This window comes from Haliotis cracherodii, unplaced genomic scaffold (genome assembly GCF_022045235.1).
Source record: "Haliotis cracherodii isolate W230 unplaced genomic scaffold, xgHalCrac1.p SCAF_1, whole genome shotgun sequence".
Classification (NCBI taxonomy): Eukaryota; Metazoa; Mollusca; class Gastropoda; order Lepetellida; family Haliotidae; genus Haliotis; species Haliotis cracherodii.
In genome coordinates, this window is record NW_027266264.1 from 27,890,134 (window position 1) to 27,906,827 (window position 16,694).

Here is a 16,694-nt window from a genome sequence, read left to right on the forward strand (position 1 = left end):
CATGCCGCAGTTGCACATGAATACCCCCTCAGACACATTTTAATGACTCCAAGCCGACAGGTCCTTATGTTAGCCCCAGAGGTCTACAGATATGGCTACTGATCCTGCTTGGCTAGGCCTCGTGCCCTCGCAAAATTGTTTCTCCAAAGTTGCCCAAACTTATAAAATGCCTTCTCTACGTCACAGTTAGACACTGATTTTCAGTATATTAGACTGTTCTTTTGATAATGAAAGCAATTATCTCAGTAGTTTATCCAGATTCCCGATGGTTAATTCTGACTCGATCACCGAATGACAAGGGTGACGCCATGTTTGTTTATAAAACAGTGAAAGTAGTCCCTACTTGACCTTTGATATTTGCATCTCTATCCGCATATGACCCCAACGGATATCGTTTTTATCCGTTGGCTTTATCCTGCCGAGAAACCTACCCATTATATGATAAATTTGAATATCTGTTGTTACTTATAAACCTATTCATTGGGACCGCTATTAAGTAAGAGACTTCTTTCTATAGGCATTAAAACCTATCGTGAGGTTTTACTTTCCAGTCGGGTTAAATCTCATAAACAGGGACGTTGTAATGTCCCTGGGATTTTATAGGATATTCATGTCATATTTGCTATAATATCCCAGGGATTTCATAACTTCCGTTCAGATTGTAACATGTAATGAAATGTAAAATCAAATGACGAATATTTTCTTTATATACCCGAGGATTGAACTCGCAACCTTCATACCTGTAGCCCAGCGAGTGTACCACGAGGCTACACATGTGTTGATAAGCGTCACTGGTTTTTAGAATGTCTTTTTCAAGATCCGTACGCCAGCAACATATATTTTACGCGCGTTTCCTAAGGTTCACGGAAAGTATGTTCGAAACATCAAAATGTTGATAAATGTTGTTTTAAGTTTCTTTTTTCGGTTTATAAGTATGAAAAAATCACTTTCCCTCGGTTTTGGTAGACAGAGCATGCCCTGGGGGTCGGGAAAAACCGCGGGGGCTTTACTGTTAACTAATTACTGTTGATTTAGTAATGTTGCTCTTTGAGCGGCCTCTCTGCACTTTGAAACTAGCGGTCATGAGACAGCTGTTGTTGTCCTCTGTTTTGAATCTCCGCATTGTTTTCACCTATAGGTTTTTGGTTTGAAAAAGTATAATTTCGAACCCAGGACTTGATAGCAAAGCTAAATTTCGGCCTTCATTTTCTAGTTTTCAGTGATATTAGCGCTTGTATTGCAAAGTCGGCACAAGGTTACTGAACGTTGTGTTACGTCACATTCCAACATTCATCCACAACGTTGTGATGACGTTGTGTGTTTCTGGGAACATACATTATAGATTCACGAGTCTAGAAAATTAAATCATCTGTGTGACCAACTTAATGGACTTTTTGGTTTGTAAGGCACCAAATTTGTTTCCCTCACCTACAATTACACAGACGTTCATCTTATGCTGGCGTTTCCTCTGCTTTTTGGCTTGATATGCTGTTTACGAATGCTTTTATATTGCATGTAGTATGTTATGACACACAGTAAGCCAATAAAGAACAACCAGTCTCGATTTCATTGAGCGTAAAAGGCAAAAGAGCGGTGAACATTACATGAGTACGGACATCCAGTGTTCGCATCCAGATGTGGTAATGCTGACTGCTAAATAGCTCACTCACTCACTCACTCAATCAGAGTATCAATAGACTTCTCAAACACCACGGGTATATATGATATGTGAGTTTACTGTGCACAAGTACTGCCTATATTCTGCTGTGTTTTCAAGTGTACGGGAAATCGACTGATGTGATAGTTTGTATAAAATTATATATTCCACATTTTATTATATATGCCTATCAGGTTATGTCTACAGGTGTAATCGAGTCTGAATACCCCCTGACATGCTGTATGTGAAGTTAATCTTGCCAACGCACTATTTTATGGCGTGCGTTGGCAACACAGAGTGCTGGGATCTAACTGTAGATTTTATGAGCGCTTACCGCAACAACAGCTTTCGGAAGAAATTGGAACACGCACTGAACATTTTGTGTTTAATATTTTTCGTATTAGTACATACCTGTGCAGTTGAGACAGATGGGTTTACCTTATAGGTGAGATTATCTTGAGGTATTGCATAGTGTCAGGTAAGATTATCTCGAGGCTATGTAATAGTGTCAGTTAAGATTATCAAGCACCTGGGTCCACTTTCTCAAAGCGATCTTAGCGCTAAGATGATCGTAAGTCCTATACTTTAACATAAGCTGACGATAGTGTTAGCGCTAAGACCGCTTTGTGCAAGTTGGCCTTAGTACCCAGTGTCACTGAAAACTGTCCGTTAGGTGAACATTAATGGTGTACACATAGGGAGCCTCGTTGAAAGTGTGTACTTGCTTTGTTTTCCGATTTAATAAAGAATTAACTTTAGTGTATGAGTTTGAATCTTTATAGAGTTGGGGCAAGACTGAACGTCGGAGCTTGCAATGAACTCATACAAAGTGAATTCAATTCATATAGGTTTTTACATGCACGCTTTGTATTTCGAAAGATGTATAGTAACGCATAAGTTTATTTTCAACAATTGGTTATCCACCGGAACAGATTCCATTGGGCGTGACATGCATAAAAGCTGTGAACATTGTATGAAAGGATCGCTGGAAATCAGTGATGAAACCAGGGTAAGGATGTCCTGCCCTAACGGTTGCTTTCACCACTCACACAATTTGCATAAAAAGTAAACGTTTGTTTGTTGCCTGCCGTCGCACATCAGTTACCTACCAGACAACAGCCTGTAAACAAACCAGACAATCAGGTGATTGAGCTGTCATGCACTCAGCCATGAAGCAAACAATGTGACAAAGATATGTAATTCATTCAACCGTGCAACTAGCAATGAAGCATGGATATGTAATTCATTCAACCATGCAACTAGCAATGTAGCAAGGATATGTAATTCATTCAACCATGCAACTAGCAATGTAGCAAGGATATGTAATTCATTCAACCATGCAACTAGCAATGTAGCAAGGATATGTAATTCATTCAACCATGCAACTAGCAATGTAGCAGGGATATGTAATTCATTCAACCATGCAGTTAGCAATGTAGCAAGGATATGTAATTCATTCAACCATGCAACTAGCAATGTAGCAAGGATATGTAATTCATTCAACCATGCAACTAGCAATGTAGCAAGGATATGTAATTCATTCAACCATGCAACTAGCAATGTAGCTAGGATATGTAATTCATTCAACCATGCAACTAGCAATGTAGCAAGGATATGTAATTCATTCAACCATGCAACTAGCAATGTAGCAAGGATATGTAATTCATTCAACCATGCAACTAGCAATGTAGCAAGGATATGTAATTCATTCAACCATGCAGTTAGCAATGTAGCAAGGATATGTAATTCATTCAACCATGCAACTAGCAATGTAGCAAGGATATGTAATTCATTCAACCATGCAACTAGCAATGTAGCAAGGATATGTAATTCATTCAACCATGCAACTAGCAATGTAGCAGGGATGTGTAATTCATTTAACCATGCAACTAGCTATGGAGCAAGAAAATGTAATTCATTCAACCATGCAACTAGCAATGGAGCAAGGGTTTGTAATTCATTCAACCATGCAGTTAGCATTGTAGCAAGCATATGTAATTCATTTAACCATGCAGTCAGTATTGTAAGAGGGAGATGTCATTCAATCAACCTTATATTCAGCAATGCAACGGGGACGTCATTTGTTCAACCATGCAGTCAGTGTCAAAAGTAATTAAAGTGCGACAATGTGACAACGCGACATTTTGATCATTGGGGGCACGGGTGGCCCAGTCGTCTAAGGCGCCGCGATTCGCTGTGCAGCGTTGCGTCCCTTCGACACGCCAGAAACCTATGTTCGTGGGTTCGAATCCCGGTTCGCCCCAATTATGTTTCTAGGTTTGTCAGCACCATACGTGTGCTCGTGGGTTTCACCGAAGTGGTAAACGTCTGAGACCTGCATCACTTCGGGCTTTCCTCCGACATTAAGCTGACACGCCGCGATATAACTGGAATACTGTTAAAAGCGGCGTTAAACCCAACTCACTCACTCACTCACTCACTCACTCATTTTGACCATTTGGGGTATTGTCGCGCTGTCACACAGTCGCGCTTTGAATTCTTTTGTTTTTTTACTTTTACCAAAAATATATCGCAATCTCGCAGTGTCGCAGTGTCGCAGAGTTAGTCCATCTAATATGCGTAGAAAAAGCAAAAATCACTATTGCTGTAAAGTTCTGAATTATCAGCATTGTGACGCGTTAGGCATGGCTTCACAGCACTGGAGAAAGTAACGCCAAGTTGAGACAGAGGCAGACATAGTCAAGCCGTGTTGTGATGTTACCGAATCGTACAATACACTCTCTAAGTATTTGTCCATCCCAAAAAAGCATGGCAAATATAGCCGGCTCATATCACTACTTGCGGCGTAAAACAACAAACCATCCAACAATTTCCCCACTTGCTAACATTGTTGTACACCTGTATCATGACTAGTCAACTAAAAATTGCTGTCTGCTATAAAGGTATGTAATCTACATCTTATTACTTTATATGAAAATATGTAACATCATATACTGAATTGAATAAAAGATATTTAAAAAAAAATAAAAAAAAGTATTTGCCACACTTACTCTAAATCATTCGGGAATCACAAGACAATATTTAACAACATTATAGAGGTAAGATCACTGTTGAAAATTTCCCAAAGGGTGGGCTTACGAAGGAGCTGATTTTGAATAGATATGTAGAATACTAAACGAGCTCCCGTGTAATACCAATTTTATTAAACGAGTGAATAGTTCACGAGTTTCATAAAATTGGTTTTACTCTGGGGCGAGTTTAGTATTTTATTTATTACTGGCCATATATAACGTTTTTAGAATTATACTGTTGAGTGTGAATAGGCTGTCACCTTCACGATCCACGGCATAATCCAATTGAGTTTAACACAGCCTAGCAATAAGGTTGCTGGGGTCATCGAGTGTGCATAAGCTCCTCTCAGTGAACTATCATCTCGACACGCAATGTCGTTGTATAAGCCAAGGGATGTTGAGAGCTTTCAATATTTGTTCGTGAAACGTGTTCCGAGAGTACACAAGCACGCGTTTTGGTATTACACAATGTGTAATACAGCTGTATGTTTATTAAACGGGTGAAATCTCTTCACGGGCAAGTGATAAATCTTCTTTGGGTTAATGTGGCCATCAGCAAAATCATGATCTAACGTATCTTCGATACCTCTGGCGGACCAATCAGAGTGCAGGATTCTATAATACCATGGTAGAAGGCCCAATCAATGGATCTCTGTTATGGAATTATGGAACGGTTATGAGATTTCATCATGTGTTCATTATGTTAGTTTGTTTATTTGTTGTTTAACGCCGCACTAAGCAATATTCCAGCTATATGACGGCAGTCTGTAAACAATCGAATCTGGACAAGAGAACCCAGTGATTGACATCATGAACACGCAATTGGGATACGATGACATGCATCAACCAAGTCAGCGAGTTTGACCATCCGATCCCGTCAGTCGCCTTTTACGACCAGCATGGGTTTAAAAGACCTATTCTACCCCGGATCTTCACCGGTCTGTTCATTATGATTAAACTTTAATATGTATAAATGATGTAGCATTCTCCTAATTTCTAGAAAGTGTATGCACTTTTATTACATATACTTCTATGTTGTGAAAGTAAATGTTAAATCGTAAAATATATGCTTTACACTTAATGCTTCCCCACCCATCCAAAAGAAATAGAAACTAAAAAATAAAATAAACAAAAATAAAAAATATATTGTGTTTCAAACCTATCTAATGACCAGAGCAACTGTAGTAAATTATTCCTCACACACGTTTACCATGTTATCTAATTAAACTTTGAAAATGATATCAACGGTACACGGATGGCTTTGAATATCGTGGCTGGGGAGTATATCACTGACCGCTCATTCTGCGACCAGGCAACATTGTGTCAGCTTTCCCCAGGCACTCAATGTAGTTGCACACAAGGTGTCCGGTTGCATCAAGCTAGTTTCCTTCTACAAGAGGTGGCACTGCCTGACGATCGAGTCTTGTTATTTGGGATATTTGATTTTCACAGCATATGATGTGAAAGTTATGACATTTCGCCGTAAATACCTTTAAGCAACATTCATGTTGGAGCACCAAGATTCACGAAGCAAGTTATACCTCGGTAAACACACACTTCCAGGTGTTCCATTAAGCACATTTATTCAGAGTTTCAGTGTCTGTTGAGACTGCAACTGCCTGCGCTTCAAGATGCGTCAGTCGGGGTTATCATGTAATCTGTCTCGGTGATAACTTACAATTGTGCACTTACAAGTTACATCTGTCGGTGTTACCAGGTAGTGTGTCTAGGTGATAACTTACAACTGTGCACTTACAAGTTACATCTGTTGGTGTTACCAGGTAGTGTGTCAAGGTGATAACTTACAACCGTACACTTACAAGTTAGATCTGTTGGTGTTACCAGGTAGGGTGTCTAGGTGATAACTTACAACCGTACACTTACAAGTTAGATCTGTTGGTGTTACCAGGTAGTGTGTCAAGGTGATAACTTACAACCGTACACTTACAAGTTACATCTGTCGGTGTTACCAGGTAGTGTGTCTAGGTGATAACTTACAACCGTACACTTACAAGTTACATCTGTTGGTGTTACCAGGTAGGGTGTCTAGGTGATAACTTACAACCGTACACTTACAAGTTACATCTGTTGGTGTTACCAGGTAGTGTGTCTAGGTGATAACTTACAACTGTACTGACAAGTTACATCTGTCGGTGTTACCAGGTAGTGTGTCTGGGTGATATCTTACAACCGTGCACTTACAAGTTACATCTATCGGTGTTACCAGGTAGTGTGTCTAGGTGATAACTTACAACTGTACTGACAAGTAATATCTGTTGGTGTTACCACGTAATCTGTCCAGGTGATAACTAACTACTGTGCACTTTACATGATATATCTGTCGGTGTTACGACGTTATCTGTCTACGTTATAACTTGCAACTGTGCACTTTACAAGTTATGTCTGTCGGTGTTACCAAGTAATCTGTCCAGGTTATAACGTACAACTGTCCACTTTTCAAGATGCATCTGTCTTTGTTACCAAGTAATCTGTCTGTGTGATAAATTACAACTGTGCACTTTACAAGTTAAATCTGTAGGGGTCACCAAGTAATCTGTCTGTGTGATAAATTACAACTGTTCACTTTACAAGTCATATCTCTTGGTGTTACCAAATAATCAGTTTAGGTGATAATTTAAGTTTCAACTGCCTTAGCTACACGGTACAACTGCCTACGTTTCAAATTACATCGCTCTTTGATTTCTTCAAATCTCCGACCTGCATCAGTGCGGTCTTTTCCTACCACATTAAGATTGCACACAAGGATATAACAGGAAATCTTTCCGACGACGTTAAATCCAACTTACTCAATCACATATCAATCCATAGCGAGGAAGTCCAATACGTTCACGTTGTAATTTCAAGCATCAATTCTCCATTCGTGTATGTTCAAGGAGTGTGAGAATTAGGTTTTGCTCCTGGCAATATTCCAACAAAATATCTGGCGCCGGGGGAAACCAGGGATGATGTGTTTTTCTTATCGTGAACTCCGGATCATCACTGAGCTAGCAGGTGCCCCATGGGAACGAGCATTTAATATTCTGAGCGGGAGACTTTTTATTAGAGACAGTTTAAAAATATTTTACTGGCCATTGCTTCACGATGTTCAGTTGTTTCTCTGAAAGGAGGAGCCTAATAATTTGCTTCGGACCCACACCACTTGTTTGCTACTGATTGGGCAGGACAACCCTTCTATTTCCGCGACCACTTGTTGTCATCGCGGATTTTCAATGATTCATTAATTTTCGCGGCTATATTCCCTCTTATGCCCGGTGGAATCAGTGTCGTCGGATAATCACAACTGGTTATTCTCATTTTATATTTTCATAATATCCTTAAAATATCTTCCGATGAAAACAGAGATCAAAGTTATATTTTGAGTATTTACTGAAACGAAATTTTTTTGTTTCCTTGAAAAGTGACAGGCAGCAAATAGTTCGACAAAATGAAGCTGGTGTATCACACACGTCATTCTTCAATATCGCAGTTTGACTTATCGATAGAATCTGGAGTAGCATTTATAATGAGCCCCATGCAGTCTTTGTGCACGTATGATTGTTTATTTGGAGAATCTCACCCAAGTGTCTTTTTATATCAACGAGTGTTGATATATTTGATATCAAAAGAGACGAGGGTGAGGTTATATTTATCATCCAACATCATTGTTCCAACATTTTCAGTTTGTAGACAGTAAAAAAATGTATAGAGTGTAAAAAAGTACTGGTAACAGCTTCAGTAGCAGAGCCATTAGTGATGTCATTTGATTGTGACGTCATGGTAACCAATGACAGTGGTCTGCAAAGCATTGTAATGCAATTTCATTGCAGCGATTTCTATAGTGTAGATATACCTTTATCTCACCCAAACGATATCTACCGTGGGAGCCAGTTTTGGGTGATAAATATCTCTATGCTCCATTTTCTTGGCAGCACATTTGCCTGTCTGATTTAAGTAACAGTTGGTAAAAACACGTGACACATAAGCAAGTTATTAAAACTGTATTTTGTTGGGTCGTCGGCATGGATACAAAGGTAAGCAACGTTAAGACACAGACTAAGAAACAAAGCTGTGAACTTGTTTTTTTCTAGCTCTGTATGTATATTTAATCTTACGAGCTGACATGTAGAAGATGGAATTGCAGCAGCCCGGGCTTGCGCTCCAAGTATTCATTACTGTCACTTTTTTCACGGTAATCTATTTGCACCAACACCGGTACCTAAGGCTAAGTGGGCCATGTTGAAGTGATTCCAGTTGCGACCCGAGTGACTAGGGGCAGATCTTCGCCACTCACACGATGCTGGGCAAATGTCAGGTAATTTGCTCATCAATTTGCAAAAGGTTACGTTTGTACCGCTCGTTGTTTTTGAGTTAGAAGTGCCTGTTGTATCCCTGTTCGCCTATAACCGACCGGCTGTTGTATGGGGAATTGGGATCTGGCGGCGGGGAGTCCTCTCTCGACTGTGTACTGAGAAAGACCGCACTAAAGGAAGCATTCTGACATTTAAATATAATACAACTGATTCTATCCTCTGACTTAAAAAATAAGCATTTATCAAACACTGTGGATTAACCCAAATGTCATGATATAAATCAAATTAGCAATGTAATTGATTTTACTTTTATGACTGATTTTGACTTATCGATTACAGGTGTATATGTCTTGTAAAACAGTTGATTCGTAACATATATAGAATACTAAACAAGCTCCTGTGTAATGCCAATTTTATGAAACTCGTGAAAAGTTGTGGTATCTGACGAGCTTTCGCTCGTCAGATACCACAACTATTCACGAGTTTCATAAAATTGGTTTTACACTCGAGCGAGTTTTGTATTTTATTTATTACTTGCCATTTATAACGTTTTAGAATAATACTGTTGAGTATGAATAGGCTGACACCTACACGATCCACGGCATAGTCCAATTGAGTTTAACAGAATACTACTTCAAACACGTCAAAAGTTGAAACGTATGAATTTAACACCATACAACGGTCGACCCTAAGAATTCACAACATTATCGCAGGGCTAAGAATATCGCAACTCCCATACTTTAACTTAGTCTAACGACTGTCATTACAATACGATCGCCTTGAACGGGTCTTGCACCTCAAAGTTTACAATAACGTCACAATACCCGATCACGTAATTTGTGGAATTTTGTTGCAAGATCCATCGGCGAAACAATGCCATGTGACGTCAGCCTAGCAACAAGTTTGCTGGGGTCATCGAGTGTGCATAAGCTCCTCTCAGTGATCTATCAACTCCACACGCAATGTCGTTGAATAAGCCAAGGGATGTTGCGAGTTTTCAATATTTGTTCATGGAAAGTGTTCCGAGAGTATATAAGCACGCGTTTTGGTATTACACAATGTGTAATACAGCTGTATGTTTATTAAACGGGTGATCTCTTCAGGGGTAAGTAATACATTGAAGTAATCATACGTTCGATGTATACATCCACCCGATAGAATTTTACAACATGGAATTGAACTAAATGTTAAGGAATGTATATTCTTGAAATATTCAGAGCTAAAATTCATAAAAATGTTATCAGACCATTAGTCGGAAATCCATTATCCGAAGTAGGTTATTTCGAAATTCCTGGCCGTTGTGTCAGCTGTGTTGATATGGTTGCAGACAAATGTGTAAATAATACGACAGATGTCACCTTCGATATTTTTTTTTTTATTGTTTGCCTTTTGAACTTACCACTGTAAAATAACAATAAGCTGATAAAACATTAGTTTAACACCAAAGCGCATGCTTATGCACTGCCAGAACTTGTTTGTCATGAAATATTGAAAATTCTCAACATCTCTGGGCCTATGCTAGATTACTGCACACTCAATAACACCAGCAACCCTGTTGCTAGGCTGACGTCACAGGTCATTGTTTCTTCAGTGTAGCTTGAAATGAAAATTTCACAAATTACCTTCATAGGGTGTTGTGACGTGTTTGTAAACTTTATACGGAATACTGAACGAGCTGCCGTGTAATACCAATTAAAACACGTGAATAGTTCTGGTATCTGACGAGCGAAAGAGAGTCAGATACCAGAACTTTTCACGCGTTTCATAAAAATGTTCAATACATGTTGCATACAAACATGAATACTGTTGTGTAATACGTGTTATATTCTAACAACGATATTGTTGTGTGATACGTGTTATATATATTTACTTACATTTTACGACTTTTGATTCCTGTATCCGCTGACATTTCGTTAATTGCCCCCAATGAATTCGTCCTGGAAACTATATTTCCAGATGGTATTTGGGTTATGTTATGCACACAGATGTTGCAACCCCCCCCCCCCCCTTCCAAAAAACAACAACAAAAACAAAAAACAACAACAACAACCCCCAAAAAACAAAAAACAACAACAAAACAACCCAAACAAACAAAAACAAAAAACAAAAACAAAAACAAAAAACAACAACAACAACAACAAAAAAAACCAAAAAAACAAAACAAAACGGCCTTACACTGTATACATTAACATCTGTATTGCTGAATGATGTGTGTTGATATTTTATTATGTTTGCAATGAATACTAGGAATTCGGTGTTCTTCAGAAACCAGACATAAACATTTTCATTAAATATAGCACGTGCGTTACTCGGGAGTATGTTACGTCCGCCTCGATGACAATGTTGTTGATACGCTGTAGAACATAGACCATTTGTCTTTCGTTGTCAAATTACTGATGCCGCCACATGATAAGATTTTATTGATAACAGTTTGGTCGCTCCATATATCGTGGTGTGTTGTGTCTTCCAGAGACTCCGCCTCTAAGGGTAGATGACCTAAGTCGCCTGGCATGGATCTCACCACAACCTCGGTAAGAACTTGGTGTGACAGATTTTCCACAACAGCCTCAGTAAGGTATTGGTGTAGCATCTGCCCACATCCTAAGTATGTGCAACATGCATCCCTCCACAGCCTCAACAAGTCCTTGGTGTAGCAACCATTCCACCACCACCTCAATAAGTCCTTGGTGTAACAACCATCCCCCCACAGCCTCAATAAGTCCTTGGTGTAACAACCATCCCCCCACAGCCTCAATAAGTCCTTGGTGTAACAACCATCCCACCACCCCCTCAATAAGTCCTTGGTGTAACAAACATCCCACCACCCCCTCAATAAGTCCTTGGTGTAACAAACATCCCACCACCCCCTCAATAAGTCCTTGGTGTAACAACCATCCCACCACAGCCACAATAAGTCCTTGGTGTAACCATCCCACCACAGCCTCAATAAGTCCTTGGTGTAACAAACATCCCACCACCCCCTCAATAAGTCCTTGGTGTAACAAACATCCCACCACCCCCTCAATAAGTCCTTGGTGTAACAACCATCCCACCACCCCCTCAATAAGTCCTCGGTGTAACAACCATCCCACCACAGCCACAATAAGTCCTCGGTGTAACAAACATCCCACCACCCCCTCAATAAGTCCTCGGTGTAACAACCATCCCACCACCCCCTCAATAAGTCCTCGGTGTAACAACCATCCCACCACCTCCTCAATAAGTCCTTGGTGTAACAACCATCCCACCACAGCCTCAATAAGTCCTCGGTGTAACAAACATCCCACCACCCCCTCAATAAGTCCTCGGTGTAACAAACATCCCACCACCCCCTCAATAAGTCCTTGGTGTAACAAACATCCCACCACCCCCTCAATAAGTCCTCGGTGTAACAACCATCCCACCACCTCCTCAATAAGTCCTTGGTGTAACAACCATCCCACCACAGCCTCAATAAGTCCTCGGTGTAACAAACATCCCACCACCCCCTCAATAAGTCCTCGGTGTAACAAACATCCCACCACCCCCTCAATAAGTCCTTGGTGTAACAAACATCCCACCACCCCCCTCAATAAGTCCTCGGTGTAACAAACATCCCACCACCCCCTCAATAAGTCCTCGGTGTAACAAACATCCCACCACCCCCTCAATAAGTCCTCGGTGTAACAAACATCCCACCACAGCCTCAATAAGTCCTTGGTGTAACAACCATCCCACCACCTCCTCAATAAGTCCTTGGTGTAACAACCATCCCACCATAGTCTCAATAAGTCCTTGGTGTAACAACCATCCCACCACCACCTCAATAAGTCCTCGGTGTAGCAACCATCCCCCCACAGCCTCAATAAGTCCTTGGTGTAACAACCATCCCACCACCTCCTCAATAAGTCCTCGGTGTAGCAACCATCACACCACCACCTCAATAAGTCCTCGGTGTAACAACCATCCCACCACAGCCTCAATAAGTCCTTGGTGTAACAACCATCCCACCACAACCTCAATAAGTCCTCGGTGTAACAACCATCACACCACAGCATCAATAAGTCCTCGGTGTAACAACCATCCCACCACCACCTCAATAAGTCCTCGGTGTAACAACCATCCCACCACCACCTCAATAAGTCCTCGGTGTAGCAACCATCACACCACCCCCTCAATAAGTCCTCGGTGTAACAACCATCCCACCACCACCTCAATAAGTCCTCGGTGTAGCAACCATCACACCACAGCCTCAATAAGTCCTTGGTGTAACAACCATCCCACCACCGCCTCAATAAGTTTTTGGTGTAGAATGCATCTCATCACCGCCTCAATATGTCCTTGTTCTCACATGAATCTGGAAATAACCTAAATAACGCCTTGGTGTGGTATGCATTTCACGACACCCCCAGTTGGTCCATGACACAGCATGTATCTTACCACAGCCTAAGTGGTTGTTTGGTGTAGCATGTATCTCGCAATTGCCTCAGTAAGTGTTTGCTTAAGGAAGCATATCACCAGTCTAAATAAAGATCTGAAGGACGAGGATTCTCATCTCGACGTTGATGTTGTGGAATAGCAAAACGTTACCCATAATTCCCGAATTTCCTCTATAATAATCTCATTTGTATGTGTAATAATCCTTCTTTGAGCCATTTTACTGTCATAGCGTGCAACACAAGCCCGTGCAAGCGCCAGGCAGATATTACACCATCTTTCCTAATATTTTCCATTCGCACGTTCTCTACGTTATCTACGTTTTTGTTGTTTCCAAGCATTATTACTTGATACAACTATGATATCACGATTTCAGTCAGATCCGATCACAGAGGACTCATTCAGGCCGGGGCTCTATGACGTCATCCCTCGTAGCGTCTTTATCACATTTGGGGTGATCTTAGTCGTCGCAGGCTTCACCGGCAACATCTTCCTCATCCTCATCTGCTGTCTTGACGCTGAACTGAGACGTTCATCTAAGCATTTTATCATCACCAGCCTCAGCCTTTTGTGTCTCTTGGAGCAATGCCTAAGCGCCTTCATCGTGCACACTCACATCTACAACATCGAAAACATTGCTGGGACATACGGATGTGCTGTGTCCTACTTCATCAGTGCCAGTAGCTATATCTCCGTGTCTGTCACCGTCCTTTTGGTCGCTGCTGTTGCCTTTGACTCTGCCCTAACCTTATGTTTGAACCCTCCAGTGAAAGCTACCCTTAGAGTCTGCATCTCCCTGGAATGTGTTGTGTTCATCGTCATTGGATCAACGTTCATGCTGCTGCCGTTGATGAACGTCAGCGCCTACAGTGACGCATGTAATGTGCACATGAAGGAACACTACATGCTGGCGTTGAACCTCATCCACTTCATCCCCCAATGTCTGATCCTCTTCCTTGCGAACCTCATCCTGTTCATGTGCTACAGCCGTAAGGTGAGGAGTTGCCCTGACGCGACACTCCCTCATCCCACGGATGTCTATCTGGCATCTGCCCTAGTGGTCCTGCTGAAACTACCGGACTTTATATTCTCACTTGGGTTCAAAACATGCAACGACGATGATGGTAATGGAATGTCTATATTCTGGATGGTGGCGACCTACACAAGTACCTCCATCTATGTAGCACTCCCCTACTTGTGGCTTTCAGGCCAGGACACCAGGCAAGGGGCTAAAAGGGTACTACTAGGGCGGTGTCTCCGAAAGACCTGCACACAGGATATGTACATCCTCACGAGCTCGGAAGAGTTCAAGGGGTCATATCGCTGACATTATCTATCTTATAGTAACTATAGTACCACCTGCAGTAGTGGCATTACTATCCAGTCACTGGTCTGCTCATACGCATTGGAGTGTATCCTTATAACCTACACAGTTGCATGTACATACACTTCAGCAAAAGATAAAAATTACTAGATATTTACAGTCATTTATAAACACATTGTCTGTATAAACAACAAAGGCGGTACATAAATTACCCATACACCAGCAACGAAGACGTTACATGCATGGACTGTGCTCAATTCTAGCAACTGTTTTCCTGTAACAAATAGTCAGTGTTGCTTATCACATATAATGAAATTGGCTTGATCAACAACAGTATTTGGAGTATGTCATCAGTCCACTTTCAATTTTGGGACTTCAAGTGGAACGTTAAAAAAAATCCTTATTTTGCAAATTATTTCCTTATTTAGACATTTTCCCGAAAATTAGGCTTGAAAACATTATTTATGGAAGCGTCACGCTAAGAATTATCTTTATAAATACATATGGAAGGCCACGTTAACTGAATGTTAAGGGCTTTTGTGTAATGTTTTTATTTGTAATCTTGTATATTTTTTATACATATAAAACTTATGGTTGCCTTAAGAATAATTTAATTCATTGGTAATAACATTTACACGGGTTTTTTAGCATCATTATTACTGTATCAGTGCCTGGTGATTGCATATGATTATTTATGCGCGCAACTTCTTCTTGCCTAACTAAGCATAGACCCTACTACATTTGATGGATATTACATTAAGAATAAAGTCGTGATAAAACTGAAAAATGTGCTTTTGAGCTTATTATTTCTGTTTTCTGTTTGAATCAGAAAATGTCACATTACTGTAGTGCCGCTGTGAGGCGTCGGGCAAATACACATTCTTCTTTATACGAATTGTGTGAGGATGAGTGCTACCGGCATTACAGGATATGTTTATCCGCGGACATCTGGCGTCGTCACTGGTTTTCAGTGATCCATTCATATAATTTCCAACGCTGTATTGCTTGTTACTCCCATTGAAATTCAATTGAGTTGACCTTATATGTTTGGAAGTAATTTATCAAGGAACATGTACAACTTAAGTTATTGTATTCTACAGTCCACGTGTGAGGTTGGATAGGGTCTGGTGGTATTAGTTACAGTAGGATATTTTGCGTAAACGTCTGGAATGTATGCAATTCACCTTCGATAATTCTTTGTATTGGATGACATAAGAAAGTGGTTTACCACGTGACACAATAAAGCATTGTACCGAATGGAACATTAGTTTCCGATGACATCACCAAACATTGTATGCGATGACATCATGAAATATATATGAAACGTCTACGCCAGAGAACACCCAGTCTTGATTGTCCACCGAAACAGATTACAATGGGCGTAGAAGCCCAAACATTGTAGTAGTTGATATGAACAATATCGTATGAGATGATAAAATGAAGCACTGTGTCAGATGATCACAAAACCAAAGTTTGCAGCCGATGATGATATAAAACATTGTGTCCGATGCATGCATATCAACATACTGCATCCGGAGACAAAACAAAACATCGCATCGGATGGCAAAACAATCTCTTATCAGGAAGATTACAAACATGTTTTTTCTTATGACACAATAAACCACTGTGTCTAATGATAAATAAATATTGAATATTGTGCCTTAACAAAGCTTTGTATTTTGTCTCACTGATAACTACTGTTGAATGTGTCGAGTCGTACATTATGCAGACTGGCGGTTAAATGCCATAGAAAACACACAAACTGCCGGTGCATAAGGGATGAGGACACGACGTCTGTCAGCTTTAAATTCACAATCAATACACGGTCTGAACTCGGCCACGGCAGACTGTAGCATTGGTTTGCAGATAAATGATAGCGGTTCACTGTAAACAAACCAATTTGTTTGTGAATATTATATATTCCAAGAATGGGTTATCGTTTCAGCTGATAGGAC

At 40.5% G+C, this 16,694-nt stretch overlaps 1 protein-coding gene across 1 annotated transcript; it reads left to right on the plus strand.

The window, feature by feature from the left end:
- The first annotated feature begins 8,917 nt into the window (after positions 1 to 8,917).
- LOC139462632 (uncharacterized) lies at positions 8,918 to 15,243 on the plus strand. The gene is made up of 3 exons (XM_071244468.1): positions 8,918 to 9,001; positions 11,470 to 11,530; positions 13,792 to 15,243. Exons 2-3 carry the CDS (start codon positions 11,510 to 11,512, stop codon positions 14,740 to 14,742), a joined length of 972 nt encoding a protein of 323 aa, XP_071100569.1. The 5' UTR covers positions 8,918 to 9,001; positions 11,470 to 11,509; the 3' UTR covers positions 14,743 to 15,243.
- The last annotated feature ends 1,451 nt before the right edge of the window (positions 15,244 to 16,694 follow it).